The sequence below is a fragment of the Aquarana catesbeiana genome, linkage group LG08, assembly GCF_042186555.1.
Source record: "Aquarana catesbeiana isolate 2022-GZ linkage group LG08, ASM4218655v1, whole genome shotgun sequence".
NCBI lineage: Eukaryota > Metazoa > Chordata > Amphibia > Anura > Ranidae > Aquarana > Aquarana catesbeiana.
Window position 1 is genome coordinate 57174254 of NC_133331.1, and position 27928 is coordinate 57202181.

General features: G+C 44.1%; 1 protein-coding gene across 1 annotated transcript in view; it reads right to left on the reverse strand.

Moving 5' to 3' along the window:
* Positions 1 to 1201: 1201 nt before the first annotated feature.
* Positions 1202 to 27928, reverse strand: part of LOC141105776 (EF-hand calcium-binding domain-containing protein 6-like) — a 76076-nt gene continuing 49349 nt past the window's right edge. The window contains exons 12-18 of the mRNA XM_073595889.1: positions 25689 to 25799; positions 23742 to 23871; positions 20437 to 20561; positions 18246 to 18489; positions 8266 to 8435; positions 8047 to 8191; positions 1202 to 1510 (exon numbers count right to left, since the gene is read on the reverse strand). Of these exons, the coding sequence (XP_073451990.1) occupies positions 1286 to 1510; positions 8047 to 8191; positions 8266 to 8435; positions 18246 to 18489; positions 20437 to 20561; positions 23742 to 23871; positions 25689 to 25799 (1150 nt within the window). The 3' untranslated portion in view covers positions 1202 to 1285. The remainder of the gene's footprint in view (positions 1511 to 8046; positions 8192 to 8265; positions 8436 to 18245; positions 18490 to 20436; positions 20562 to 23741; positions 23872 to 25688; positions 25800 to 27928) is intronic.

Consider the following 27928-nt stretch of genomic DNA (forward strand, 5'->3'; position numbering starts at 1 on the left):
AGGCACACTCAGCAATAGGGGGTAGCAGCACTGTGGGAAGCACTATCTAAGGAAATGGCTCTCAACTCCTGTCCTCAGGACCTACTAACAGGCTAGCTTTTGAGTATTACCTTGGGGAGATGCAGACTAGAATACTGCAATCACTGAGCAGCAAATTATATCACCTGTGATGTATTTCGGTTTTCTTGCAAACCTGGCCTCTTAGTGGGTCCTGAGGACAGGAGTTGAGAACCACTGATCTAAGGTCTCAGCCGAGACCATCTGTAAGGTGGTTACTTGGTCCTCAAAAGGTACCTTTATAAACCAATATAGAATTGATCCAGCGGCTAACAATGGTGGAGTTTGGAAGGAGAATAACTTCTTCCTTTCTTGATATGCCTGGCTGGTGAATGCGCAGTAATATGCTATGAAATCAAGCAAAGTAATGCATGCCCTGTGCGCAGAATTAAGGTAGCTGGTGCTTTGCCTGCCCAATTCATGTGCAATAGAGGCAACTGCTGCTGTCTGGCCAGCTCATGCTCAGCAGGGGCTTGTTTTTGAGCTCTTGCACTGTGCCTGGCTGCAGAATGCACAGTAGGGGCCATTTAATGCTGTGTCCAGCCAGCGCATGCACTAGCCAGATACAGCACCATATCTCAGAAAGACAGGAGCCCCCTACTGCACATGCACTAGCAAGACAGCGCAAGTTGCTGGTACTGGGCATGTACTGCCCAGGCACAGCACCAGATTTCAGAAAGACAGGGGCCCCTGCTGTGCATGCACTGGGCAGACAATTCCAGCTGTCATTACAGCACAGTACATGGGCACTGAAAGGCAGTGCCCCTACTGTGCATGAGGTGGGAGCATGCAGATCAGGGTGTCACCAGGGAGACACTGGAGACAAAGGAGACACCCTGTAGACGTAAACTCAACAGTAAGGATGAGCTCAGGCATGTTCGCAAACAGCACGCTCAGAGCCCGCCAGGAAGTCGGCACTGCGGAGCTCTAATCACAAGCAGTGAGACATTGTCCTGATGCGCAGCTGCAGAGATCGGGAAATGTCTCACTGCCTGTGATTAGTGCAGTGCCGACTTCCTGGCGGGCTCTGCACGTGCTGTTTGCGAACACGCCTGAGCTCATCCTTACTCAGCAGGGGAAACCGTTAAAGGCTGGTAATGCTGTAAAGACTGCACAAAACTGGGAAGAGGAAACAATGGTGACATCAGGTGCACAGATACATTTATTAATTTTTTTTTTTCTAGCGGTGTTTTATAACGCTTTAATATTGCGTGCAGTGTTTTTTCTTTTATCCTTCCCTCCTCTTGTGATCTGAAATGAGTCTGGAGTAGTCGATCTTCCCTGCTAGATCCTTATCATAGTGAGACATGATATGATAAATGTCATCCTCATCCAGAATGATGTTGCAGAGCTTCACCACCGATCGGAACTCTGGGAGTAGGAGATAACCCCAACTGTTTGAGTCCAGTTTCTGGCAAGTTTGTAGAAGGTTCCTCCAATCTACTGAGGACAGCTGGAGGGAACAGGAAAAAGATAACTGTGATTGCTAACTATCTTCATGATCATCAAGTAGAATATTAAATATAGAAGATCAAAATTATAGGATCAGTCCATCTAAATGTGGTATTATAGTTGTAGGTTAAGCCTGGTGGGCTGTGACAGCCTCTAGCTTTTCAGCACCAAGATGGTGGGAGACCCTTGTAATGGGGACACTACAGGTGTGCAAACCCGGGAACTCAGCACAGAGATAGTCACAACCCCTTGTAAAACGCACAAGAAAGTGTGCACTTCTGGGAACACAGCACAAGATGGTGTTAAACATCTCATATTGGGCACAGCAGGTTTGAAGACTAGATAATCCAGCATGGAGATGGTGGGAACCCTAATAATGGGCACAGCAGGTGTGCAGACCCAGCAATGCAGCACAAACATGGTGGGAACGCCTCATAATGGGCATCAGGGCTGCTCTTATAAATTACTGGGCCCCATATAGCCTACCTGACAGGGCTCCACTCCAAAAATATCAAATTATATTTTCGCTAAAATGCCACAGCCGCGATGCTGTGCTTCGCAGCCATGGCAGAAATATTATACCTCCATCGAACAAGACCCATTCAAGTGCAAAGCATGCGGTTGCGGTACAATAGTGCAGGGTTAAAAGCAGGTAAATCTGCCTGTCAAATGCTCTCTGAAAAGTGATCCAAATACTTACTATTCTTCAGAGAGCAAAGCACATTTGAGCAGGTCCTTAATTTTTTTTTTTTTTACATTGGAGGACATAACTGTCCTGTTGGGGGCTCTGGTAAAATATCAGGAGTCTAAACAGACCCCAACGTCTCACATTTGAGTCTGAGAAAAAGATTGAGGACACAGATTCATCAGTCCCTTTCCCTGCAGCCTTAGCTGCACTGGATGTGAATGAATAGGAAGTGCTCTGTTCATTCACTAACTGAAGCATAGTAAACACAGCTTCAGTCATGACTGCCCCCCTGCTTTCCATCCTGAAACAGTCTTCCTGTGTGTGTCTGCAGCAGCAGCCGGTGCGAGAGGAGAGCAGGGAAACTGGAAGAGCTGCAGGGGAGGGGGGGGCACACAGGGAGGCTGAGACAGCAGGTGAAAGGGATCCAAGAACCGATCCCCCTGCAGAGCAGCTGGAGGGATAAAGAGGAGGAGAGGAAGCCAGCAGTGCTGCAGTAGGATACACAAGAGTCAGCAATAAGGCTGCATTTACACCTCAGCGTATTTTTCTTAGGCAGAAAGTCGCACGTTTTTACCACAATTTTTGCTGCGATTTTGTACAGGTCAAAAGGTCACCAATTTAAAAAGCAGAAGAACGCCTGTAATCTGCATTAAAAGAAGCTCATGTACTTTTTTGAGCTTCAGGCATTTTGCTTCAGGTAACAAAACGCTCAGATGTGAATAGGTGCCATTGAAATTAATGGGATTTTGCGTGTTGGGTGTTTTCCGGGCATTTTTCTGATGTTTTACGAGCTGAAAACGCTCAGGTGTGAATGCAGCCTAAGCCAGTACAACAGATATCTTGATTGACATTTGTTATCTTGTACAAAATTCTCTTGTAATAAAATATTTTTTATAAAATATTTTTGAATTATTTGCTGCAATACAAAACCCCACAGGGAATTTGTCCACACATTCTTCTATATAATTATTATATTATTGTATCCAGTATATCCTATAATTATATTATTATATGCTGTTATATCATATAATTATTATATTATTATATCCTAGAATTATTATAGCCTATAATTAAATATTATAGCATATACCCATTATTATATCCTATAATTATTACATTATAACACTATTATATTATTACCATTATATTATTATGATGTATAATTATTTTTTTATTATATGTCATAATAATCCTATAATTATAATAATCTATGGTATCCTATAGTTATATTATTTTAACATTATTATATTATGATATTATAAATCCTATATATATATTATACCATATTGCATCCTATAACTATGTTTTTATAACACTATGATATCCTATAAACATTATATTATTATATCCTATTAAATCCTAAAGTATCTCACAAAAGTGAGTACATCCCTCACAGTTTTGTAAATTTTTTATTATATCTTTTCATATGACAACACCTAAGAAATTAAACTTTACTGCAATGTAAACTATTGAGTGTACAGCTTGTATAACAGTGTAAGTTTGCTGTTTCCTCAAAATAACTTAACACACAGCCATTAATGTCTAAACCGCTGGCAACAAAAGTGAGTACACCCCTAAGTGAAAATGTCCAAATTGGGCAAAATTAGCCATTTTCCCTCCCCGGTGTCATGTGACTCTTTAGTGTTACAAGGTCTCAGGTGTGAATGGGGAGAAGGTGTTAAATTTGGTGTTTTCGCTCTCACTCTCTCATACTGGTCACTGGAAGTTCCTCATGACACCTCTGAGGATCTGAAAAAAAGAATTATTGCTCTACATAAAGATGGCCTAGACTATAAGAAGATTGCCAAGACCCTGAAACTGAGCTGCAGCACGGTGGCCAAGACCATACAGTGGTTTAACAGAACAGGTTCCACTCAGTACAGGCTTCGCCATGGTTGACCAAAGAAGTTAAGTCCACATGCTCAGCATCATATCCAGAGGTTGTCTTTGGGTAATAGAGGTATGAGTGCTGCCAGCATTGCTGCAGAGGTTGAAGGGGTGGGGGGGTCAGCCTGTCAGTGCTCAGACCATACACCACACACTGCATCAAATTGGTCTGCATGGCTGTCGTCCCTGAAGGAAGCCTCTTCTAAAGATGATACACAAGTAAGCCTGAAAACAGTTTTCTGAAGACAAGCAGACTAAGGACATGGATTACTGGAACCATGTCCTGTGTTCTGGTGAGACCAAGATAAACGTATTTGGTTCAGATGGTGTCAAGCGTGTGTGGCGGCAACCAGGTGAGGAGTACAAAGACAAGTGTGTCTTGCCTACAGTCAAGCATGGTGGTGGGAGTGTTATGGTCTGGGGCTGCATGAGTGCTGTCAGCACTGGGGAGCTACAGTTCATTGAGGGAACCATGAATGCCAACATGTACTGTGACATACTGAAGCAGAGCATAATCCCCTTTGGAGACTGGGCTGCAGGGCAGTATTCCAACATAACAACCCCAAACACACCTGCAAGACGACCACTGCCTTGCTAAAGAAGCTGAGGGTAAAGGTGATGGACTGGCCAAGCATGTCTCCAGACCTAAACCCTATTGAGCATCTGTGGGGCATCCTCAAATGGAAGGTGGAGGAGCGCAAGGTCTCTAACATCCACCAGTTCTGTGATATCATCATGGAGGAGTGGAAGAGGACTCCAGCGGCAACCTGTGAAGCTCTGGTGAACTCCATGCTCTAGAGGGTTAAGGCAGTGCTGGGACATAATGGTGTGGCCACACAAAATATTGACACTTTGGGCCCAATTTGGACATTTTCACTTAGGGGTGTACTCACTTTTGTTGTCAGCGGTTTAGACATTAATGGCTGTGTGTTGAGTTATTTTGAGGGGACAGCAAATTTACACTGTTATACAAGCTGTACACTCACTACTTTGCATTGTAGCAAAGTGTCATTTCTTCATTGTTGTCACATATTTACAAAAATGTGAGGGGTGTACTCACTTTTGTGAGATACTGTATACATTTTATATTATAGCACTATTATATGTTAGAATTTCTTATATCATTTTCAGGGCCGGACTGGCCTACCGGGATACCGGGAAATCCCCCGGTGGGCCGGCTGTCTGGCTGCCCCTGGTGCCGCTGTGAGGGCAGCGGCGCCTGAAAGAAACATGGCCGCGGGGCCGCCAGGATGACATGCAACTGCGCATGCGCTAGCGCTACTCTCGGAAGTGTGTACGGGCTTTCCCGAGCTAGCCGTGCTCGGGAAAGTCCGTACACACTCGGCAATTCTCGGAAATGCGGGCGCATGCGCAGTGACGATGGCGCCGAGCGGCGCCATTTTTAAAAGTACCGCAGTGAGTACTCGTCTGGTGGCCTCTTCCTCCTACTCCCCCTGCAGCCTCTGACCTCCTGCCCCCCCTGCAGCCTCTGACCTCCTGCCCCCCCCTGCAGCCTCTGACCTCCTGCCCCCACTGCAGCCTCTGACCTCCTGCCCCCCCTGCAGCCTCTGACCTCCTGCCCCCCCCTGCAGCCTCTGACCTCCTGCCCCCCCCTGCAGCCTCTGACCTCCTGCCCCCCCTGCAGCCTCTGACCTCCTGCCCCCCCCTGCAGCCTCTGACCTGTCCCCCCCCTGCAGCCTCTGACCTGTCCCCCCCTGCAGCCTCTGACCTCCTGCCCCCCCCTTCAGCCTCTGACCTCCTGCCCCCCCTGCAGCCTCTGACCTCCTGCCCAGCCTGTAGCCTCTGACCTCCTGCCCCCACTGCAGCCTCTGACCTCCTGCCCCCCCTGCAGCCTCTGACCTCCTGTCCCCACTGCAGCCTCTGACCTCCTGTCACCCCCCCGCAGCCTCTGACCTCCTGTCACCCCCCCGCAGCCTCTGACCTCCTGTCACCCCCCTGCAGCCTCTGACCTCCTGTCACCCCCCTGCAGCCTCTGACCTCCTGTCACCCCCCCTGCAGCCTCTGACCTCCTGCCCCCACTGCAGCCTCTGACCTCCTGCCCCCCTGCAGCCTCTGACCTCCTGCCCCCCCCTGCAGCCTCTGACCTCCTGCCCCCCCCTGCAGCCTCTGACCTCCTGTCCCCCCCTGCAGCCTCTGACCTCCTGTCCCCCCCTGCAGCCACTGACCTCCTGCCCCCCCTGCAGCCTCTGACCTGTCCCCCCCCCTGCAGCCTCTGACCTGTCCCCCCCTGCAGCCTCTGACCTCCTGCCCCCCCTGCAGCCTCTGACCTCCTGCCCCCCCTGCAGCCTCTGACCTCCTGCCCAGCCTGCAGCCTCTGACCTCCTGCCCCCACTGCAGCCTCTGACCTCCTGCCCCCCCTGCAGCCTCTGACCTCCTGTCCCCACTGCAGCCTCTGACCTCCTGTCCCCACTGCAGCCTCTGACCTCCTGCCCCCCCTGCAGCCTCTGACCTCCTGCCCCCCCCTGCAGCCTCTGACCTCCTGCCCCCCCCTGCAGCCTCTGACCTGTCCCCCCCCTGCAGCCTCTGACCTGTCCCCCCCCCTGCAGCCTCTGACCTCCTGTCACCCCCCCGCAGCCTCTGACCTCCTGTCACCCCCCCGCAGCCTCTGACCTCCTGTCACCCCCCCGCAGCCTCTGACCTCCTGTCACCCCCCTGCAGCCTCTGACCTCCTGTCACCCCCCTGCAGCCTCTGACCTCCTGTCATCCCCCCTCCGCAGCCTCTGACCTCCCCTGTACCATCGGCAGCCTCTGACCTCCCCTGTACCATCGGCAGCCTCTGACCTCCCCTGTACCATCGGCAGCCTCTGACCTCCCCTGTACCATCGGCAGCCTCTGACCTCCCCTGTACCATCGGCAGCCTCTGACCTCTCCTGTACCATCGGCAGCCTCTGACCTCCCCTGTACCATCCGCAGCCTCTGACCATCTCTTGCCTTATATCACGTCTGCAGTCTGGAGTGGAGTCAACAGTGGGAGTGCCTCAGGGATGGGGGTCATGGGAGAAGTCAGACATGTATGGACTGTGGAGAGGAAACTATGGGATAAAACCAGAGCCACCGAGCTGAAGCCGACTGACTGAGCCCTGTAAGGTGCACCTGAGAGGAGATCAGTGACAGCGCCGCCAGGCCTACTTGAGGGGGGGGGGGGGGTCAATACAATATTGTAAGGGGGCACTGATATATAGGTTTCCCCCTTATATCAGTAAACCCCCTTACTTTAGTGTTTTCTTTCTGCGGAAGGTACTCTCTGGTCACCAGAGTCCTCCCCACATTCCCAGAGTTCCCCTTTACATCATAGTCTGCAGGATTCCACCTTACAGTGCAAGTGAGAACTCTGATGTAAAGAGGAATGCAGTGGACTCTGATATAAGTGGGGTCTCTGGTCACCAGTGCCCCCCTTTTATATCAGAGTTCCCGCTTAGATCATGATCTGCAATGTTTCCCTTTATATCAGAGTTCCCTTGCACTGTAAAGGGGAATCCTCCTGATATATGGGGGGAACTCTGTGTTGGGTTATATTAATCTGACCTTCATGTAAATGGAGAAATATGTTTTTTGACTTTTGTTTAACTTAACACATTGCTATTAGCAGTTATAGCTTAAATATTGATATTTGCACTGAAAACTGCCATTTACGGCACCTTTTTTTGCAGTGTCAATAAAAAATGTGCCAGTAAATAGCATGATTTTTGCCTTGAAAAAAATTGCTGCTGTTTGTAAATTCCATGTCTCTCTTATCTATATATAATACACTCTTCAAATGTTCTTTAAAATGCATAGTTTTCCCTTTTGTGAACAAGAAAATAACGACGTTATGCGGTTGGGCTGGTATAAAAATACTATGGGGCTGGTATGAAATTACTTCCAGGGCTGGTTTTTATTCCCAGTCCAGCCCTGATCATTTTAACCTATTATATCCTATCATTCAGAAACGTATTTATTACCTTCTGTCGTAGTTTGGCGGAGATGACATTTAGACTGTGATCCATGGGCCCTCTCGTAGGGGTCACCGGTTTGACCTTTACTCCATTCTGTCTGATTGTGGAGGTTTTGGTCTGGTAGGGCTGAAGGAACTTCACATAGGAAATTCTGCAGTGACAGAATGAAGAATTTGTAGACGATTGAGTCAATATTCCACCAATCACATGACAGTGTCTGCTTACTTGTCTGGCCCGTGTCCGAATTTGGCAGCTAAGGTGTCACACTGGTGCTTAGTGAGGTCTGGGCTCAGCTCCTGCAAGATGTCAAGAAATTCTTCTTTGGTGACATATCCCAAATTCTGGGGGTCCAATTCCCGGAACTGTTGACTGAGGTCAGGTAGGAGGAGCTTGACCTAAAACACAGAAATAAATTCAGACGTCCTATGCCGTTAGTACCCGCTGTACCTCCCTGGTGAGGAAGCAGGACAGTAACCTGTATTTTATAACATACTGTATTAGATATTTTATGATTTCCAGCCATAGCTGGGAATAAGAAGGCATTAAAAATGTTTATTTAGCACACCAGACACTTTAATCAGAACTATAGGCAACATGTTTTTTTTTTTCATTTTGGATAGAGTAAGGGAGAGTTATAACACCTGTCAAGTTTTTTGCCATCTGTGTCACATTGGGGAGATTTCCCTTCACTTCCTTTGCCACAGCCAAAACAGGGAGTGAGAGGAAATCCCTGGGAATTCCTGCAAATAATGTATAGGATAGCCCATTTGTTTTAATAGACTACCCTATGAGCAAGAAATGCGCAAAAAGTCCCTGACCCTTTTGCAAAATTGCACGCTAATCACTTTCTGTTGTCACCAGGACGAATAAAGAGGGTGAATCTCCCCAGTGCACAGTCAGATAAAGCCTAACTGATTTTCCGGCTGGAGGACATCCAGCGTTATCTAGTCCACATATGTCAAACACAAGGCCCATGGGCCAAATCCAGCCCACCAGGCCTTGTCATGTGCCCCCCCCCCCCCCGGTTTTGCAGCCAGGGGTACATGGAGGAACGCTATTGCTCCTCTGGCTCTCAAGCTAAACTCCCCGCTATCATTTGCAAACACAGAAGCCTTCTATAGCACACATAGCGTACCCCTAAAATCTGCACTCTGTATGTAGTGCACCCCTTTACCCTGCACTCTGTATGTAGCGCACTCCTTTACACTGCACTCTGTGCATAGGGCACCCCTGAACTCTGCACTCTGTACATATCGTAATCCTGCACTCTGCACTCTGTACATAACGCACTTCTGAACTCTGCATTCTGTACGTAGCATACTCCTGAACTCTGTACATAGTGTAATCCACAATCTCTGCACTCTGTACGTAGTGCACTCCTGAACTCTGCACTCTGTACATAGCATAATCCTGAACCCTGCACTCTGTACATAACGCACTTCTGAACTCTGCATTCTGTACTTAGCACACTCCTGAACTCTGCACTCTGTAGGTCGTGCACTCCTGAACCCTGCGCTCTGTACAGTGTAATCCTAAAACCTGTACTCTGTACATAGCAAAATACTGAACCCTGCACTCTGTACATAGCGTAATCTTGAACCCTGCACTCTGTACATAGCGTAATCTTGAACCCTGCACTCTGTACATAGCGCAATCCTGAACCCTGCACTGTGTACATAGCGTAATCCTGAACCCTGCACTCTGTACATAGCGTAATCTTGAACCCTGCACTGTGTACATAGCATAATCCTGAACCCTGCACTGTGTACATAGCATAATCCTGAACCCTGCACTCTGTACATAGCGTAATCTTGAACCCTGCACTGTGTACATAGCGTAATCCTGAACCCTGCACTGTGTACATAGCGTAATCCTGAACCCTGCACTGTGTACATAGCGTAATCTTGAACCCTGCACTGTGTACATAGCATAATCCTGAACCCTGCACTCTGTACATAGTGTAATCTTGAATGCTGCACTCTGTTCTCCTGAACCCTGCATTCTGTATGTAGCACACTCCTGAACGCTGCACTCTGTACATAGCGCACATAACTCTGTATGTAGCATAATCCTGAACCCTGCACTCTGTACATAGCACACCACAGATTAACTGTCCCTTTGATGGCAACCACACTGCTGATGAAATTGAGTTTGACACCCCTGATCTAGGCTTTTCCTCCTCAGCCTGACTGTGCCTGGGCCTCCCCTTTCATTTATTGGATTTTAGTTTTTCCAATCATAGAGGCTCAGCATCACATGTGGGAGTTAGCATAGCTTCATTGTGTACATTAGAAGCTACAGCAAATCAGACAGAGTCCACCTAATTTCCTGGCTGGAGGGCGTCCAGCATCATTGAGCTCTTTCTGTCCCAGCTTGACTGTCCTTGGCCCACTCTGTTCATTCATTGGATATCTGTTCTTTCAATCAGGGAGGCTTAGCATTACATGTGGGCTTTAACTAGGATGCAAGCAAATACACCTGGCTTAGGAATGCCCACTCCTCCATACTGACATCCACCATCAAGGCATTTTGAAATTTGCAAAACAGCCTCACGATTGGCCACTCACTGCTTCAGAGCTGAGCCCCTTGAGAGGAGTACTGAGGCAGGGCGCTGTGATGTTTTCAGAAAGCTATGTACGGCACCCGCCCACTAGCCATGATCTGCAATGCATAGAGAAGCACAGAGAGCCAGTGATGGCATCAATGAACCTAACATAAGGTATCTAATGAAATGGAAAAGTTTTATTTAAACGTTTCATTAGCATGTTGCTGGGAAGGGGGAACCAGGGAAGTCAAAATATAAGCAGATTAAATTGCAGCTTTATGAATTTTTAGCTCTCAAAATTTTGTACGCAAGTTCCAGCGGATTTCCAGTCTAAACAGTTTTATTGGATCTGACTGGGAGTTTGAGAGTTAACATATCTCGGAACGATCCCGCATTTACAGGACAAAGCGCCGCAGCGGCCCACTTACAAACATGATTAGCCCCGCAGTCCGCTCCATTGAGTCCTGATGCTCATTATATAACATTGGGGTCTATAACATCTCCTTCTCCGATTTCCCACCTTAACCCGTACAGACAAATAAAAGCTCTCCCCGATTAGGATCGGGGCTCTTTATTCTCCGCTCCATTAGCCGGCCCGTCAATGTCTTTCTCGCACACTGGGCCCATTGTCCTCCTATGTCCTCTTTCTTTGGAGCAGACTAATTGTGGATGAAATGGGAACAGTGTCTCGGAAGATACAATGTTTCTATCAATTTATGGATGGGCTATCCCTTTATCTTGGGAACGCTGGCAGTCTATGGACAGGGACAAGTAATATTGTATATTTCCCTTACACTGGGACTGATTTAGTGCTCGGGGGAAAAAAAAAGGACAGAGAGCTGGAGGATTTATTTCTCAATAAATGTGGAATTTATGGTTAGTGATATCACAGAGAAATACATTGAAACTGACTTTTAAAGCTGAACTCCAAAGATTTATATTTTTGTCCATGCAGTCTTGTGATTTACACAGCTCTGTCACAAGTACAGCCAGGGAACCTGATTTAGATCCACTGCTGGTAAAGGCATTTATATTAAAGGCGAAGTACAGCCAAAGCTTGTTTTGGCTGTACTTCTGAACAAACGGCACTCCTGTGACCTGTTTTCTGCAGACAGCAGGCTGAAGCCTGCTGTCGGCTGACGTCACAGTACCGGATTTCGTCTGACAATTTGATCGTGTGTGGGCTCCAGGGGACTTTGTTTTCTCAAAAGTTGGACGGACTTAGATTTGAAACATGTTTCAAATCTATCCGACGGACTCGAGTCCAGTCAAAAAGTCCGCTCATCTGTATGCTAGTCCGAAGGACAAAAAACGACGCTAGGGCAGCTATTGGCTACTGGCTATGAACTTCCTTGTTTTAGTCCGGTTATACGTCATCATGTACGAATCCGTCGGACTTTGGTTGATTGTGTGTAGGTAAGTCCGTTCATTTGGAAAGTCCGTCGTAAAGTCCGCCGGGCAAAGTATGCCGTAAAGTCCGGTCGTGTGTACGCGGCATTAGATGTGATGGCTGCATTTTTTTCCTTTTTTAGGCTTGCTTTCTTCTATTTCCATCTGGTGATTCAGCCAGTACGTCTGTTGTTTTTCAAAAGCACAAGCTCTCTTCCAGATGTATCAGTTTACATGGATGAGACAAACCATTTACCATTGGCAGGGGTGCTTACAGTGTTCAGCTTTTATTTATTTATGCAAAACCTTTATTCCAAAAGGAAAAACAGTTGACTGTAACTGATTATAAAGTGTGAGCTGGAGTTTGGCTTCATTTCGTTAGTGTATTTAAATCTGCTAGTACATCCAACACTCCCCTCCCCCCCAGACTGACAATGCTGCTGTTTAAAGATGCCCCCTGTGCTCCTTCATCCAGAGTGGAGGTGCTCTAAAATAGGAGGTGTGTTATGGCCAGATCACCAGATAAAAACAGAGGGGGGAAAAGCCTTAAACAAAAAAAAAAGAAAACTAATGCAGCCACCACATCTAATATCACATATATTACATTTTTGGTTTTGGGTTTAATATTGCTTTAATATAAAATTTTATTCAATTTTTTATTTTTTTGCAAGCCAGCCTGTCAAGCAATGCACTGCAATTAGAGGATTACGGGTGAAATATTATAGCTCCTGCAGGTTGTTCCTCCAGTGACAGGTCTGTACCAAGGCAAGGGCCTTCAGCTACTGGGCCAGAGGAAGTATCAATGGACTACCAGTATGTGACCTTACCACACTTGTGCTCCATTGATAACGACGAGTCCCTGTGCCGCGGTGGAAGATGGGACTTGTAGTCTCTTCATTCATCATTCTCTCTGAAAAGAGGATACAGCACAGGAACACAGAATTCTAAATGAAACAGAAGGCTATGGGGAGAAGCACCAGTAAGGAGGGGGTTGGTTTTGGGGGTCAGGGGCTGAGGAATGGCACCATGTTTCATGAGGATTGAAAACCAGGAGTCCATCTGCTGTGGTGGCATCACAGGTATTTGTGAGTTACAAAAGCCACTGGCTGTGGTGGTTTTTCTAACTCACAAATACCTGTGAACAAATGAATTGTGTGGGCAGAGTCAAGCACTGGCACGCCAAATTTTAATGGAGCCGGCAGGGAGAAGAAACCTTGTATTCTGTAAGGTGGGGGGGGGTTCGGGGTGAAAGGGATATGTGATCATCACCCTAAACAGGGGTGTAACATGAAATATAGTCATAAAGATAAACTTCTCTCTTAAGTAACCCTTCCAGGTTTTGAGGAATTTTTTTTCCCAGCCCTGTTGGTGCACAGGGCAGCCAAGATGGAGTCTTCCACCTGTTGTATGGTTAGACTAGTGGGGCGTACACACGGTCGGACTTTTCAGCTACAAAAGTCCGACAGCCTGTCCGACAGACTTTCGACGGACTTGCGGCGGACTTTCTAACGAACAGACTTGCCTACACACGATCACACAAAAGTCCGTCGAATTCTTACGTGATGACGTACAGCGGACTAAAATAAGGAAGTTGATAGCCAGTAGCCAATAGCTGCCCTAGCGTGGGTTTTTGTCCGTCAGACTAGCATACAGACGAGCGGATTTTTCGACCGGACTCGAGTCCGTCGGAAAGATTTGAAGCATGTTTCAAATCTAAAGTCCGTCGGATTTGAGGCTGAAAAAGTCCGTTGAAAGTCCGGAGAAGCCCACACACGATCGGATTACCAGCCAGCTTTAGTCCGTCAGCGTCCGTTGGACTTTTGTAGACGAAAAGTCCGACCGTGTGTACGCGGCATAAGAGTCTCTGAATTTTCTAAGCAAAGCACTAGTTTACTATCCCTCAGACTTTAGGAGGGCCCAACTGTGGCTGTGAGAATAGAAACTGCCCCAGCGTCAGTGCCCCAGAGTACATAGTGGGAATTTTTTTTCAAATAAAAGTGGAGAGTGCAAAATCTGGTGCAGCTCTGCATAAAAATCAATTAGCTTCCATTTTTTTTTTTGTCAAAGCTTAATTGAACAAGCTAAAGTTAGAAGATGATTGGTTACTATGCAGAGCTGCATCAGATTTTGCAATCTCCAGTTTTAATAAGTCAACCACAATGTATCAGACTTGGTGGTCATTGGAGTAAAAAATATTACTTAGCCACTGTGATCAGTAGGAGGGGGAGGAATAGTGTCCCATCATTGGTATCAGTAGGAGGAATAGTGCCCCATCATTGGTATCAGTAGGAGGAATAGTGCCCCATCATTGGTATCAGTAGGAGGAATAGTGCCCCATCATTGGTATCAGTGGGAGGAATAGTGCCCCATCATTGGTGAAAAAGGAATGGCGCTCACTAAGCCTCCGCACCTGAACAAATGCTCCCGCCTTACCCCGAACTCTCAGGTGCTGGCTCTGCACAAGTCTGTAGAGAAGAAAAGGTCCTTGGCTGCCGCAGAAAAGTAGAAAAGGCAGTGAAAAAAAAAAAAAATCAAACATACAGTCAAATCAAACGTGGACAAAACAGGGATTAAAGGCTAACGCGTTTCACATCATTTGATGCTTACTCATAGCTATTTAGGTATGAGTAAGCATCAAATGATGTGAAACGTGTTAGCCTTTGATCCCTGCTTTGTCCACGTTTGATTTGACTGTATGTTGGATTTTGAAATTTTTTTTCATTTTTTCACAATAAAGATGCCTTTTCTACGGAGTGTGGCAGTCCAGGACCTTTTCTGCCCCATCATTGGTGTCAGTGGGAGGAATAGTGCCCCATCATTGGTATCAGTGGGAGGAATAGTTCCCCATCATGGTATCAGTAGGAGGAAAAGTGCCCCATTATTGGTATCAGTAGGAGGAATAGTGCCCCATTATTGGTATCAGTAGGAGGAATAGTGCCCTATCACAGTATCAGTGGGAGGAATAGTGCCCCATCATTGGTATCAGTGGGAGGAATAGTTCCCCATCATGGTATCATTAGGAGGAAAAGTGCCCCATTATAGGTATCAGTAGGAGGAATAGTGCCCCATAATTGGTATCAATAGAAGAAATAGTGTCCTATCACAGTATCAGTAGGAGGAATAGTGCCCCATCATTGGTATCAGTAGGAGGAATAGTGCTCCATCATTGGTATCAGTAGGAGGAATAGTACACCACTGCTGGTGTCAGTGCAAGGAATATTAACCTCACAGTTGGTGTCAGTGGGAGGAATAATGGCTGAGAAATAGTGCCTTATATAAGAAAAAATGAATCAAAAGCTGGCTAAGGGCAAGCAAGGGCCGTTTGGTGACCATTGGGTTAGATGATTGGAAAAAGGCATCTGTACAGGACACAAAATGAAAGTGTACTTATTGCCAAAACTTCTTGTTCATTTTAAATAGAGGAGGGAAGTAATAAAAATATTGTCAGGGTTTTTTTTGCTATATACGTTTACAGTAAAACCTTGGATTGCGAGCATAATTCGTTCCAGAAGAATGCTTGTAATCCAAAGCACTCGTATATCAAAGCAAGTTTCCCCATAGGAAATAATGGAAACTCAGATAATCCGTTCCACAGCCACTGCTTGTCTATGCAGTACCGCATGTGGCCAGAGATGTGGGGGCGCCGGAGACACTCGGAGACGCTCAGAGACACTCTGGAACGGAGAGTTTCCGAGCGGCTCTGAGTGTCATTGGCTCCGCCTGCACCTCTGGCCAAATGCGAGTCGGGATTTTGAAAAAAAAACAGCTCGTATTGCGAAACGCTCGTAAATCGCGTTACTCCCAATCCGAGGTTCCACTGTAGTTGATTTCCCTTCACTTCTTGCCCCAGAGATGCAACAGGAAGTTAGAGAAAAACTTTTAAATTAAAAGTGAAATTCCTTTAAAAACAGCTGAAGTTTAATCTGCTTATTTTTTGCTTTTTCTGGTTCTTCATCAGGAGTTTGGTGTTGCTCACAGGGTGTCTGTAAGTTAAAGTTAAAATGATCAAAATCACAAATCAAACAATACATACTTAAGAATATTGGATCACCCCTGAAAAAAATTGGGGATAAAACATGAACACTTACCACTGACTGAACACAGTGGCCGTGGTTTAAAAGAACTAAGTTTAGTGGTAAGTGTTCATGTTTTATCCCACATTTTTTTCAGGGGTGATTCAATATTCTTAAAAGCGGGATCCCGGCCAGAATAATTTTTTTTTAAAAGTCAGCAACTACAAACACTTAAATAAGTAGACTTACCTGTCCTGGGTGCCCGCGATCGGGTCTCGGGTCCCGGCCCTGCCATCCTAAGTAAGGGAAACAGGCAGTGGAGCCTTGCGGCTTCACTGCCAGTTTCCTACTGCGCACGCGTGATAGGCGCTCTTTGAATGGCCCCGTGGTTTTCTGGGAACACACACAGTTCCCAGAAGGCAATGGGGCCGCTCACTGAGGAGCAGGACACGCTGTGGAATAGGAAGAGGCAGATTAGGAAGACTGCCTAGCAACAACGGTTTCAAGTAAAATGTTTTTTTAAGATTTTTGGTACAATTTTTTTTTTTAGGGTGGCCCTCCACTTTAAGTATGTATTGTTTGATTTGTGACTTTGATAATTAACTTACAGACACAAGGGTTGATTTACTAAAACTGGAGAGTGCAAAATCTGATGCAGCTCTGCATAGAAACTAATTCGCTTCCAGATTAAATTTTTTGTCAAAGCTTAATTGAACAAGCTGAAGTTAGGAGCTGATTGGCTACCATGCACAGTGACAGCTGCATCATTTTGCACTCTCCAGTTATAATAAATAACCCCATCCTATTAGCAACATCAAACTACTTATGAAGTGAACCATGTTTCATGAAACACATTGAGATTTATGATGTTTTCCATCTTCTTCTGTTGATTGGTAAAATGATTGATGATTTTTTGTATGAATAATTATTATAATTTTGTACTGAAATGTGGAAAATTGTAAAAAAAAATATATATTCCTAATGCATGTCAATGCTTTTAATCTATTTTAATCTAATATGTTCTAAATAAAGTTTTAGACTTTTTTTTAATTCTCACTCTGTGCTTTTATGACCTCCAAAGAAAGTCCCATGGGCAATTGTTTTTTGACTTCTTTGTAAGTATTTGGGACAGAGGTATATCAGCCTCTGTACCAGACCTAGAGGTTCTGCCCTTTACATCCTGTCTTGTAAATACAACAGGAAGAGGGAATCTCTGCAAAGTAAGAGGGATCCCCTATGAGGCAGTTGTCACCAGGATACTGGGCTTTTCCCATTGGAAACCAATGCAACCAATGACACTGGATTGGGTGGCTTATCCAGCCAATCAGCAGTGAGACAAATACTGTTCCCACAAAGTTGGGAGCATGAAACTTCCCTTCACTGGGACTAAGGGGCCAAGCCCAACCCCTGAAAAACAACCCCACACCATAATCCTCCTCCATTCAATGATTTGGAACAGTGCACAAAGCAAGAGTCCTGACCTCAAGCTGATAGAACACCTTTGGGATGAATTAGAGAGGAGACTGCGAGCCAAGCCTTCTCATCCAACATCAGTGCCTGACCTCACAAATGCGATTCTGGAAAAGTGGTCAAACATTCCCATAGACAGCCTTCCCAGAAGAGTTGAAGCTGTTATAGCTGCAAAGAGTGGGCCAACTCAATACAGAACTCTACGGACTAAGACGACATTAAAGTTCATGTGCATGTAAAGGTAGGCGTCCCAATACTTTTGGTAATATAGTGTAAGGGGGAGAATATGCCCAGACACTACAAACTAAATCCAGAGATAGGTGGCATTTAAAGTGTAAGTAAACCCCCCTATTGTTTTCAGACAAGGAAGCTGCCATCTTTGCCTCTGTTTAATCTACAACTGGCATGACGCTGCACGTGATCAGTTATGACACCAGCCATTGCATGGTTTGACAGTTTGGTTGATAGCACAACCAATGGGAGTGTTACATTTCCGGCACGTTCTATGGATGGGTTTACTTCCGCTTTAAGACATCACATGACCCTATCTCATACTTTTCTGCTGCTTGAGGGGAGGGGGGGGGGGGTCTATAATTTCATTAAATGGCAGTTGACCATAAATTGGTCATGATGCTTTCACACATCAGTAAGTCCTGCCTGCTACTCATTAAAACAAAGTCACACTTCCAAATGACAATGACCAATTTTTGTAAACAGCAAACATTCTACAACAGACAGTCCAGAAACAATTATACTGAGAGCACGGATGCTGGGCTTGCTTCTCCTACCTTGGTCTGCAGGAAATTGGCGATGATCTTGGTGTCGGAATTCAGTTTCAGAGAGCGGATCAGGCAATCGCAGTCACCTCTGACTGGTGGAGAGATTTTAGCATTGGGAAAACAGGAGGACTTGATGGAAAAGCCAAAGTGTCTGACGAACTGGAAGTAATCCACCGTCTGGTCCTGGTTTTGCATCAAAGTTTTCCAGACTTTTCCAACCTCTTCTCTGGACATTTCTGGGTGAATACCACATCTAGAAGGGGGAATTACATACAGGTGTTTTGTCGTATAATCTTGGTACCAGCTAGCTAATGGGGATGAGATTTCATTTTGGGTCAAATGTGGGTTTGAGGTAAACCCAGAACTTTCTTGGTTTGCAGAGCGTCCAAATTAACGTGGCAGTTTGGACCCTTTAAATTCCCAGCTTTTTTTTTTTTTTTTTTTTTGAAGGACTACATCGTACTTACCTGACACATCACAGGCAGCTGTAGGCCATCCCTAAAGCAAGTTAAAGGATTTATGAAGTTTCAAGGTTGCCCTGTAAGCCACATAAAAAGGCCCTTTGCCCACTGAAGGGTATCTTTCAATACCAGGTCCTCCGTGGCAGGCATTTTTTAATATCCTGACCCTCGAGGGCAGGTATTTTTTTTCATACCTCACAAGAAAAAAAGAGAGTGGGGGGGGGGATCATTGCCACAACCTCAGCCCTGTTCAGGCTATGCATCTTCCATGATACATGGGACATTAGGACAAGGTTTCTCACTGCGCTGTTTATATGTTTTATGTTGTTTTTTCAAACCATCATCCCCATGGCAGGTATTTTTTAATACCATGATCCCCATCATGGCAAGTATTTTTAATTACCATGATATATCTATGACAAATATTTTTTAATACCAGGATCCCGAGGGCAGGTTTTTTTTCATCCAGTGATTCCCATAACATGTATTTTTTTCATACAGTGATCCTGAGGGCAAATATTTTTTCACACTGATTCCCATAGCAGGCATTTTTTTCATACAGTGATCCCCATGGCAGGTATTTTTTAATACCATGAGCCCCTTTATGGTATGTATTTTTTATTACCTTGATAGGTACAGTATTTTTTATTACCTTTATCCCCTTGATAGGTATTTTTTATTGCCTTGATCCCCAAGGCTGGTATTTTTTAACAACATGTTCCCCATGGCAGGTATTTTAATACCATGTACACCACTGCAGGTATTTTTAAATACCATGATCCCTTGGGAAGGTATTTTTTAATAACATGTTCCTTATGGCTGGCATTTTTTAATACCATGTCCCCCAGCCATGGCAAGTATATGTCGGTACTACTATCCCCATGGCAGGTATTTTTTAATACCATGTCCCGCACAATAGTGCAGTGAAACCAGTCATCACCTTTGTCACTATGGACAGGGCAGTCTTATTAGTATTATATAGGCACAACATTTTTAATCAACTTTAAGTAAAAGGCATACAAATTAAAGCCCAAAGTCAGCTAAGATTTTTAAACAGTTATAGCAACATTTTATTTATTCTTTTGGGAAAAAAGTTCAAACCATATGAATAGAAGATGACCATTGTAAGCACCCCCGGCAGTATTATATGCTTCGTTCCAAGCAACTCTCACTATTCCTGGACAGAGTGGCCTCTTATGCCGTGTACATATGACCGTTTTGCCGTCGGAAACTCCGAAGGTTTCTCCAACGGAACTCCGACAGAATTCCATTCAAGCGGTCTTGCCTACACACGGTCAACCCAAAGTCCAACCAAAGTCCGACCGTCCAGAACGCGGTGACGTACAACACTTACGACGGGACTAGAAAAAGGAAGTTCAATAGCCAGTAGCCAATAGCTTCCATCTCGTACTTGCTTCACAGCATGCGACGTTTTTGGTCTGTCGGAACAGCATACAGGCGATCAGCTTTCCCGATAGGAATTGGTTCCGTCAGAAAAATTTAGAACATGTTTCATTTCTAGGTCCGTCAGAATTTTCGAAAAGAGAAGTCTGATGAGGCCTACATACGATCGGAATAGACGATGAAAAGCTTCCGTCGGACTTTTCTGTCAGACATTTCGCTCGTGTGTACAGGGCATTACAGAAAGTGGAAAAATAAGGGATCTACTAGAAGGATCGACAGGCAATCTGTATCACCATAAGAATTTCTACCGGATACTGACTGCATAGTCGATTTACCTTTTCAGCAGCTGGTACAGGCTCTCTGCTGTCATCCTCCTGGTATTCATGGGATCCATCTCATTAAAATTCTTTTCGAGAAATTCATAATTATTCTTAACGAGATGTTTGATGACTCCAGTAAGCTGAAAAACGATAATGTTTTATGCTGAAGTTGCAACTTTACTGTTATAATCTGTTCGATCCTCAAAATTTTACTGAGTTTTGCCATTTCTACAATGATTAATTTTTCCCATGGCTACACAACAAAAGAACTGAGCAAGGAAAGGAAAATCCATTCCACTGGTGATTGGACAGAGTGGAGTCTATTATTCTCTCCGCCAGTGTACAGGTGAACTGGTAGTTGCAGAGGTCCCCTATAGTGAATTCTGCTGGGTTTCCCCTCTTATGTTATGTCAGGTCAGGTATAGGATTCAATGGGGATCCTACTTAAAGGCACAGTCCACCTTTCGCAACATAGCCATGTCATCTATTAATAGAGATTGGTGAATGGAGAGACTACAAGTCCCATCTGCCACTGTACTTCTTAATGGAGCACAAGTACCATGATGCCACTGCACGTGTAGTCCATTGATACCTCCTGAAACTCCATAACTGAAGGTTCAGTCCTCCGTACAAACCTAGGGCTGGAGGATGAGCCTTCAGGAGCCTGTGACTTGTACCCCCAATCTACTGATCACGGTTGCCATGCTTTTCAGGTTTGATTCCAAAAAAATATTAAAAGCATGTTTTTCCTCTTATGGAAATATGCTTTTATTGTTTTTAAAAAGGTTGCACATGCCTTGAAAGGCTGCAGAGGGGCAACATGGAGCAAGACTCTCCACTCCCTGTGATGTCATTGGTGTAGTAAGAACAACTGACACCAAACATCCAACAGTAGGGCTTTTTTTCACAGAGAATAGGTGCAGGAACTCCCCCTCATCTGAGTCACTTCTTGTCTCCATCCCCTACCCACCTCCAAGCACCGTTCCTTGGTTCCACCCCCTACCCACCTCCAAGCACCGTTCCTTGATTCCACCCCCTACCCACCTCCGAGCACCGTTCCTTGGTTCCACCCCCTACCCACCTCCAAGCACCGTTCCTTGGTTCCACCCCCTACCCACCTCCGAGCACCGTTCCTTGGTTCCACCCCCTTCCCACCTTCCAACAGCACCCCTTTTAGAGAATACAGAGACAAGTATCATTTTGTGGGGCTAAATAATTTGTATGAAATTTGTTAATAACAAGAAAAGTAGTAAAGTAGATCCCCCACAGACAGCAACAATAGATTTGCCCAAAAGCATTTGACCACCCTGCAACAATGGACCCCCACAATAAAATATCACCCCAGGCAGCAACAAAAGATCTCCCAGCAGCCAGCATCAATAGACTCTCCAGCAGCTAGTAACATTAGACCCCCTCCCTCAACAGTAGATCTCTTCCAGCAACAATTGACCCCCAAGCAACAATAGATCCAATAATAATAGACCCCCCAGCAACAATAGATCCCCCAGCAGCCAGCATTAATACGCTCTCCAGCACACTCCAGCACCCCTTGCCATTACATACATTCAGTGTGGGAGGTGTCAGAACTGTGTTCTCCCATGTTCCAGCTAAAAAAAAGTCCTGCCCACCAGAGGGTGCATTGTAACTTCACTTGTTAGGAACATTTACCATGGAAGAAATGATAGGATGCTGTATGGTGTCCCATGTATGACACGAAGAGGGGCGGTTATGAATTTTGGGGAGGTATTGCACCCTATGGCCTCCCTATGAGACAGACTCTGCTAGTAAGGAAAAGTATATCCTAATAAGGGAATAAAGTGCCACCTTATAAGGACAGTCAGGGCCGCTGATAAGGCAGTACAGCTGGCCCTCCTGCACCAGGCCTGGGCCCCATCAGTTCAAAGGGGCACCTGTCGAGCTAAAGATCAGATCAGAGTTCATAGAAGAGGCCCACGGAACATTCAAGCTTTGAAGACTGTGTGGAAGAATGGGCCAAAATCACACCTGAGCAAAGCATGTGATTAGTTTCTCCATACAGGAGACATCTTGAAGCTATCATTACCAACAATGGATTTTGTATGAAGTATTAAATACATTTCAGTTAGCGTGTTCAATACTTTTTCCTTGTGTCATTCCAATTTATTACACATAACTTCATTTCTGAACGTATTTGTTTTGGTTTCTTTGTATGTATGGATTGCAAGGGTTGTTGCCGACATGTGGCGAAAATTTCATGTCAGTAGCACCTTTAGAAATATATTTACTGAAGAAAATGGTGACGTGTTCAATACTTATTTTACCCGGTGTGTTTATATATATATATATATATATATATATACACACACACATGTACACAGTTGTGCTCATAAGTTTACATACCCTGGCAGAATTTATGATTTCTTGGCCATTTTTCAGAGAATATGAATGATAACACAAAAACTTTTCTTTCACTCATGGTTAGTGTTTGGCTGAAGCCATTTATTATCAATCAACTGTGTTTACTCTTTTTAAATCATAATGACAACAGCAACTACCCAAATGACCCTGATTAAAAGTTTATATACCCCAGTTCTTAATACCGTTTATTGCCCCCTTTAACATCAATGACAGCTTCTTATTGTGCATCTTGAAACAGCCACACCACATGTTTTCAGAGAGTCCTGTATTTCACCTGAAGTTATTTGTGGGTTTTTCTTTACATCCCAAACAATTTTCCTGGCAGATGTGGCTGAAATTTTAGTTGGTCTACCTGACCAAGGTTTGGTTTCCTGCAGATCCTTTGACTATTCCTTTGCTTTCCCCATGACTCAGAATCCAGAAATGTCAGTGTAGCACTAGATGAAAGATGCAAGGGTCTGTCAGGAGTCCAGAAACTCATTGACCTTTTATACACACACACTAATTATAAGCAAACAGATCACAGGTGAGGATGGTTACCTTTAATAGCCATTTAAACCCCTTTGTGTCAAATTGTGTGCATGTTTTCAGGCCAAAATCACCAGGGTATGTAAACTTTTGATCAGGGTCATTTGGGTAGTTTCTGTTTTCATTATGATTTAAAAAGAGTAAACACAGTTGATTGATAATAAATGGCTTCAGCCAAACACTAACCATGAGTGAAAGAAAAGTTTTTGTGTTATTATTCGTATTCTCTAAAAAATGGCCAATAAATCATAAATTCTGCCAGGGTATGTAAACTTATGAGCACTGTATGTGTATATATATATATATATTTTTTTTCCCTATATATATATATATATATATATATATATATATATATATATATATATTACATAAAAATAGTTATCATCTTTATTTACCTGCTCCACACTCTTCCCTTGCGGTTTGTCGCTCTTCCCTTTAGCGCTGACTTTATTGATTTTTTGGGGTTTTTGGCTACAGTTGGTCAGAATTGTTTTGTTTCCACTCCACAGACTCAAATTCTCATCCCTGTATTTAGAGAAAAGTAACTTTATTTCTGTTTGTGGTATATGGATGTGAATGCAGACACATTTACTGATCACACATAAATTATTCTCTACTTAGTCAATAAGACCCCACATCTCTCCTCCAGGCTGGAAAGCCTGAGATCAAAAAACAAAACAGAACCATCTTGGCTTTTCAGCTGAGTACACGGCAGCATTTACAACTGTCGTGATGTCATAACATCGCGCCCGGGCCTCCGAGAGTCATAGAGATGACCGGGGACCATCTGTACCTCGGAAATCTCTATGGTGAACTTCTGGCGCAGGCAAATTCCTTCTCCAGCTCGGTGATAGCACAGGCGAGCCGGCAGAAGCACTGGAGGGTGGTGGGAGGGTGGGGATGTCCCCCCCAGCCGCCTGTAAGAACAATCAAGCGGCTGAAACGACGCTATGATTGTTTTTACGGTGCAGAAAATCGCCAGCTGAAAAGAAGAATATCAGGTTGATGCCTGTGGGTGCAGACATCCCAGTATAACCACTGAAGCGGGAGGACAGCCACGTACGCCCTCCCAGCGGGAAGTGGTTAAAGGTGCAAGTTTGGAAATTACTTTTGAATTTACATTAAAGTGTTACTAAACCCGGGACCCTGTATTCACTATATCTGGTCTCTCACAGTACACAGAACATGGGAATGCAATTATTTTAGTAAATATAAACTGCTAAATACCTTTTCTCATCAGCGGTACACAGCAGTCTTATGATTTCTATCAGGCTGGGTTCACACTAGTGCGAATTGGATGCGTAATTCTCCGAATTCAATTCGCAGGACAGGAGACTGTGACCAGCTCTCTATGGAGCCGGTTCACGCAGCTCCGTTGCGGCTGCGGAGCAGATTGCACAGAAGTCATGTGCGTCTTTGGCTCCATTTCAGGGCCAGATTCGTCCCTGAAACAGAGAACAGGGACGCACCGGACCCCTGCTGTGAGCTGCATGCCCTCTTAGTGTGAACCCAGCTTTAGTGTCTGGGTAAAGCTTTTTAGGAAGAGTTTTCATTATCCCCTGATTGTCGTTTGAGGCTGCAGGACCCCCGACCCTCTGTCTGGACAGTGCTGATTGGCCCTGTGCTGATCACATGCACTCTCTAGCAACAAAAAAAAATCTCTAGCAATACACACCAATCTGAGCATGTACAGAGTACCCCCAAGGCTCTGTTCTATCAGGAGATGGGTTGGGGACTGTGGAAGAAGGGGAGGATCAGAGAAGACAGAATCAAACAGCTTTTTTACACAATGCAGAGGATTAACCCCTTAGGTTCCACAGTGAGTATAACAAGAATGCTTTACTGCATATACAGACTGATTGTACTGTTGTGGGTTTAGTAACACTTTAAGGTGTTTACATCTACTTTAAAGGCCTAGGCTGTGGGGCTGCGATACAGATCCTGTCTTTTCTATGCAGTGATACTGCACAAAGCATGATAATGCAGCCAGTGAAAAGTATGTGCGCTTTATCTGGGTCAGAGATTCAGTGAGTAGTAAAGCTGGGATGAAGATGACAGCCCTGAAGTTGTCTATTGCAGACAGTCAGATCAGTATTACAGAAATTGGACTTTTGAAATTTTACACAGTACAAAAAGTTGGACTGTCATGCTTGAATATGACCAGGGGAGGGCAGTGTCTCACCATTCTCTAAACACACAATACTGTAACAATAGATACTTTGTATCAATCTCCATAAATATAAATCCTGTAGATAAAATGTTTTTCATCTGCCAATCAAAAGCCTCATCTGCTGATAGCGATCTCTTATCTCTCAGAGATGGTTTTCCATTTCATTCTTTACCCGCTATCGAACTTGGCCATGAAGTCCAGGTATCTGATGGCTCCATGTTGATCGACCGGAATTCTCTCCAGTAAGTGGGAAAATTCTTCATCTGTCACCTTAATACAGAACCTGGGGGGATGGAGACGCAGAGCATGAGGTCTTCTGGATTAGAGCTGTGATCAGCCTGAAGTGAACTTGTCCTAGAGCAGTGGTGGTGAACCTTGGCACCCCAGAGGTTTTGGAACTACATTTCCCATGATACTCAACTACACTGCAGAGTGCATGAGCCTCATGGGAAATGTAGTTCCAAAACATCTGGGGTGCCAAGGTTCACCATCACTGTCCTAGAGGTATACATTCTCCAAGTAACAGCAGTGCTTAAAGTGGAACTCTAGCCACAGCTGGGAAGGAGTAGAGCCATGGTCACCTTTTTACTGATACCTATTTGGAAAGAGTTTCCATCACTTTTTTTCTTTACTTTTTCTTATTGGGACTGGAAGTGAAGGTTGTCCACAGACAGTAATATCTGACAGAGGTTCTAACCCTTCCACACTCCATGCATCAGCTCAGCTTTCTCTGTCATTGAGGACCTCATGGGGCCAGGAGAAGGCCAAGGAGGAAGAGGACCATGTTGGTCATGTGACCAGCCTAAAGACATTGGAAAAATGTGGGTATACCAAGCAGCAAAACATACATGCCAGGGTGCAATGTAACACATTGTAGTGCTTTAATGTGCATTCTAAAGCAATTGTGTTTGTTGCAATAAACTGCAGTACACCTCCATTTTTTCTTGGCGCTTCGAATGCCATGCCCAACACTTAGATAGCAATAGTATTTGCTGTGTCCATGCATTTAACCTGTATTAATCAATGCAGATCAACGCAGGTTGACGCATTAGGTGTGGGTCACATTTTACCCCTAAGCTCAGTTGGCTTGTTCATACAGGCAGCAATGGCAAGGAGTAGTGTTTTCTCTAAATAAGTATTGGATATACAGTTTTATTATTCATTATTTTTAATTAAATAATTATAATAATATAATAATTAAATAATATAATCACATATGTTAAGTATAATAATGCATATAGATTATTATTATGATTTTTATTAATTTATTTCTTTATTAATTAACTAATTATAAAATAATCACTATAATAATATAATTATTATTCATTTATTAATCAATTAAAATAATAAAATAATTAATATAATATAACAATATACTATAATTATATTTAAATAATTAATGTTAATTAGTTGTATTGATTATGTTATTTTTAATTATTGGACACACATCATCAATTGGATGTCTAACATTGCCATTATATGGCAGTAGTATTAAACCCTCAGCATTTTTTAGCTTATCACATTGGGAGCACAACAAAATGTTATTAATTAATTATAACATAAATGGAATGGTATGTAAAGAGAGGGGTGTGTTCTAAAACAGCTAAACCAGCTTTATATCAAGAGGTCATCAACCCAAACAAAGTAGTCAAACAAAAAAAGGGGGTAAGAAAGGAATGGGCATTGAACGAAGGCCTCTTGATATATCAAATTACATTGAATTTACAAGTCATTTAACCAATTCAATACTGGGCAATTAACACCCCCAACCCCTTCCTGCCCAGTCCAATTTTGAGCTTTCAGCAAGTGCAAACTTGAATGACAACTGCGCGGTAATGCAACACTGGACTCATATGACACTTTTATCATTTTTTTTCACACAAATAGAGCTTTCTTTTGGTGGTATTTGATCACCTCTGCGTTTTTTTTTTTTTGCACTATAAACAAAAAAAGAGCGATAATTTTGAAAAAAAACACAATATTTTTTACTTTTTGCTATAATAAATATCACAATTTAAAAAATATATATTTATATATTTTTTTTCCTTAGTTTAGGCCGATATGTATTCTTTTACATATTTTTGGTAAAAAAAAAAAAAAAAAAAATCACAATAAGCTTATATGGATTGGTTTGCGCAAAAGTTAGAGCGCCTACAAAATAGGTTATTGATTTATGGCATTTTTATTGTTTTTTTTTTTTACTAGTAATGGCAGTGATCTGCGATTTTTATTGGGACTGTGACATTGTGGCGGACAGATCGGACACTTTTGAGACACTTTTTTGAAACCATTGACATTTATACAGCGATCACTGCTATAAATAGCCACTGATTACTATATAAATGTCACTGTCAGGGAAAACATTAACACTAGGGGGCGATCAAGGGGTTAAATGTGTTCCCTCACTGTGTG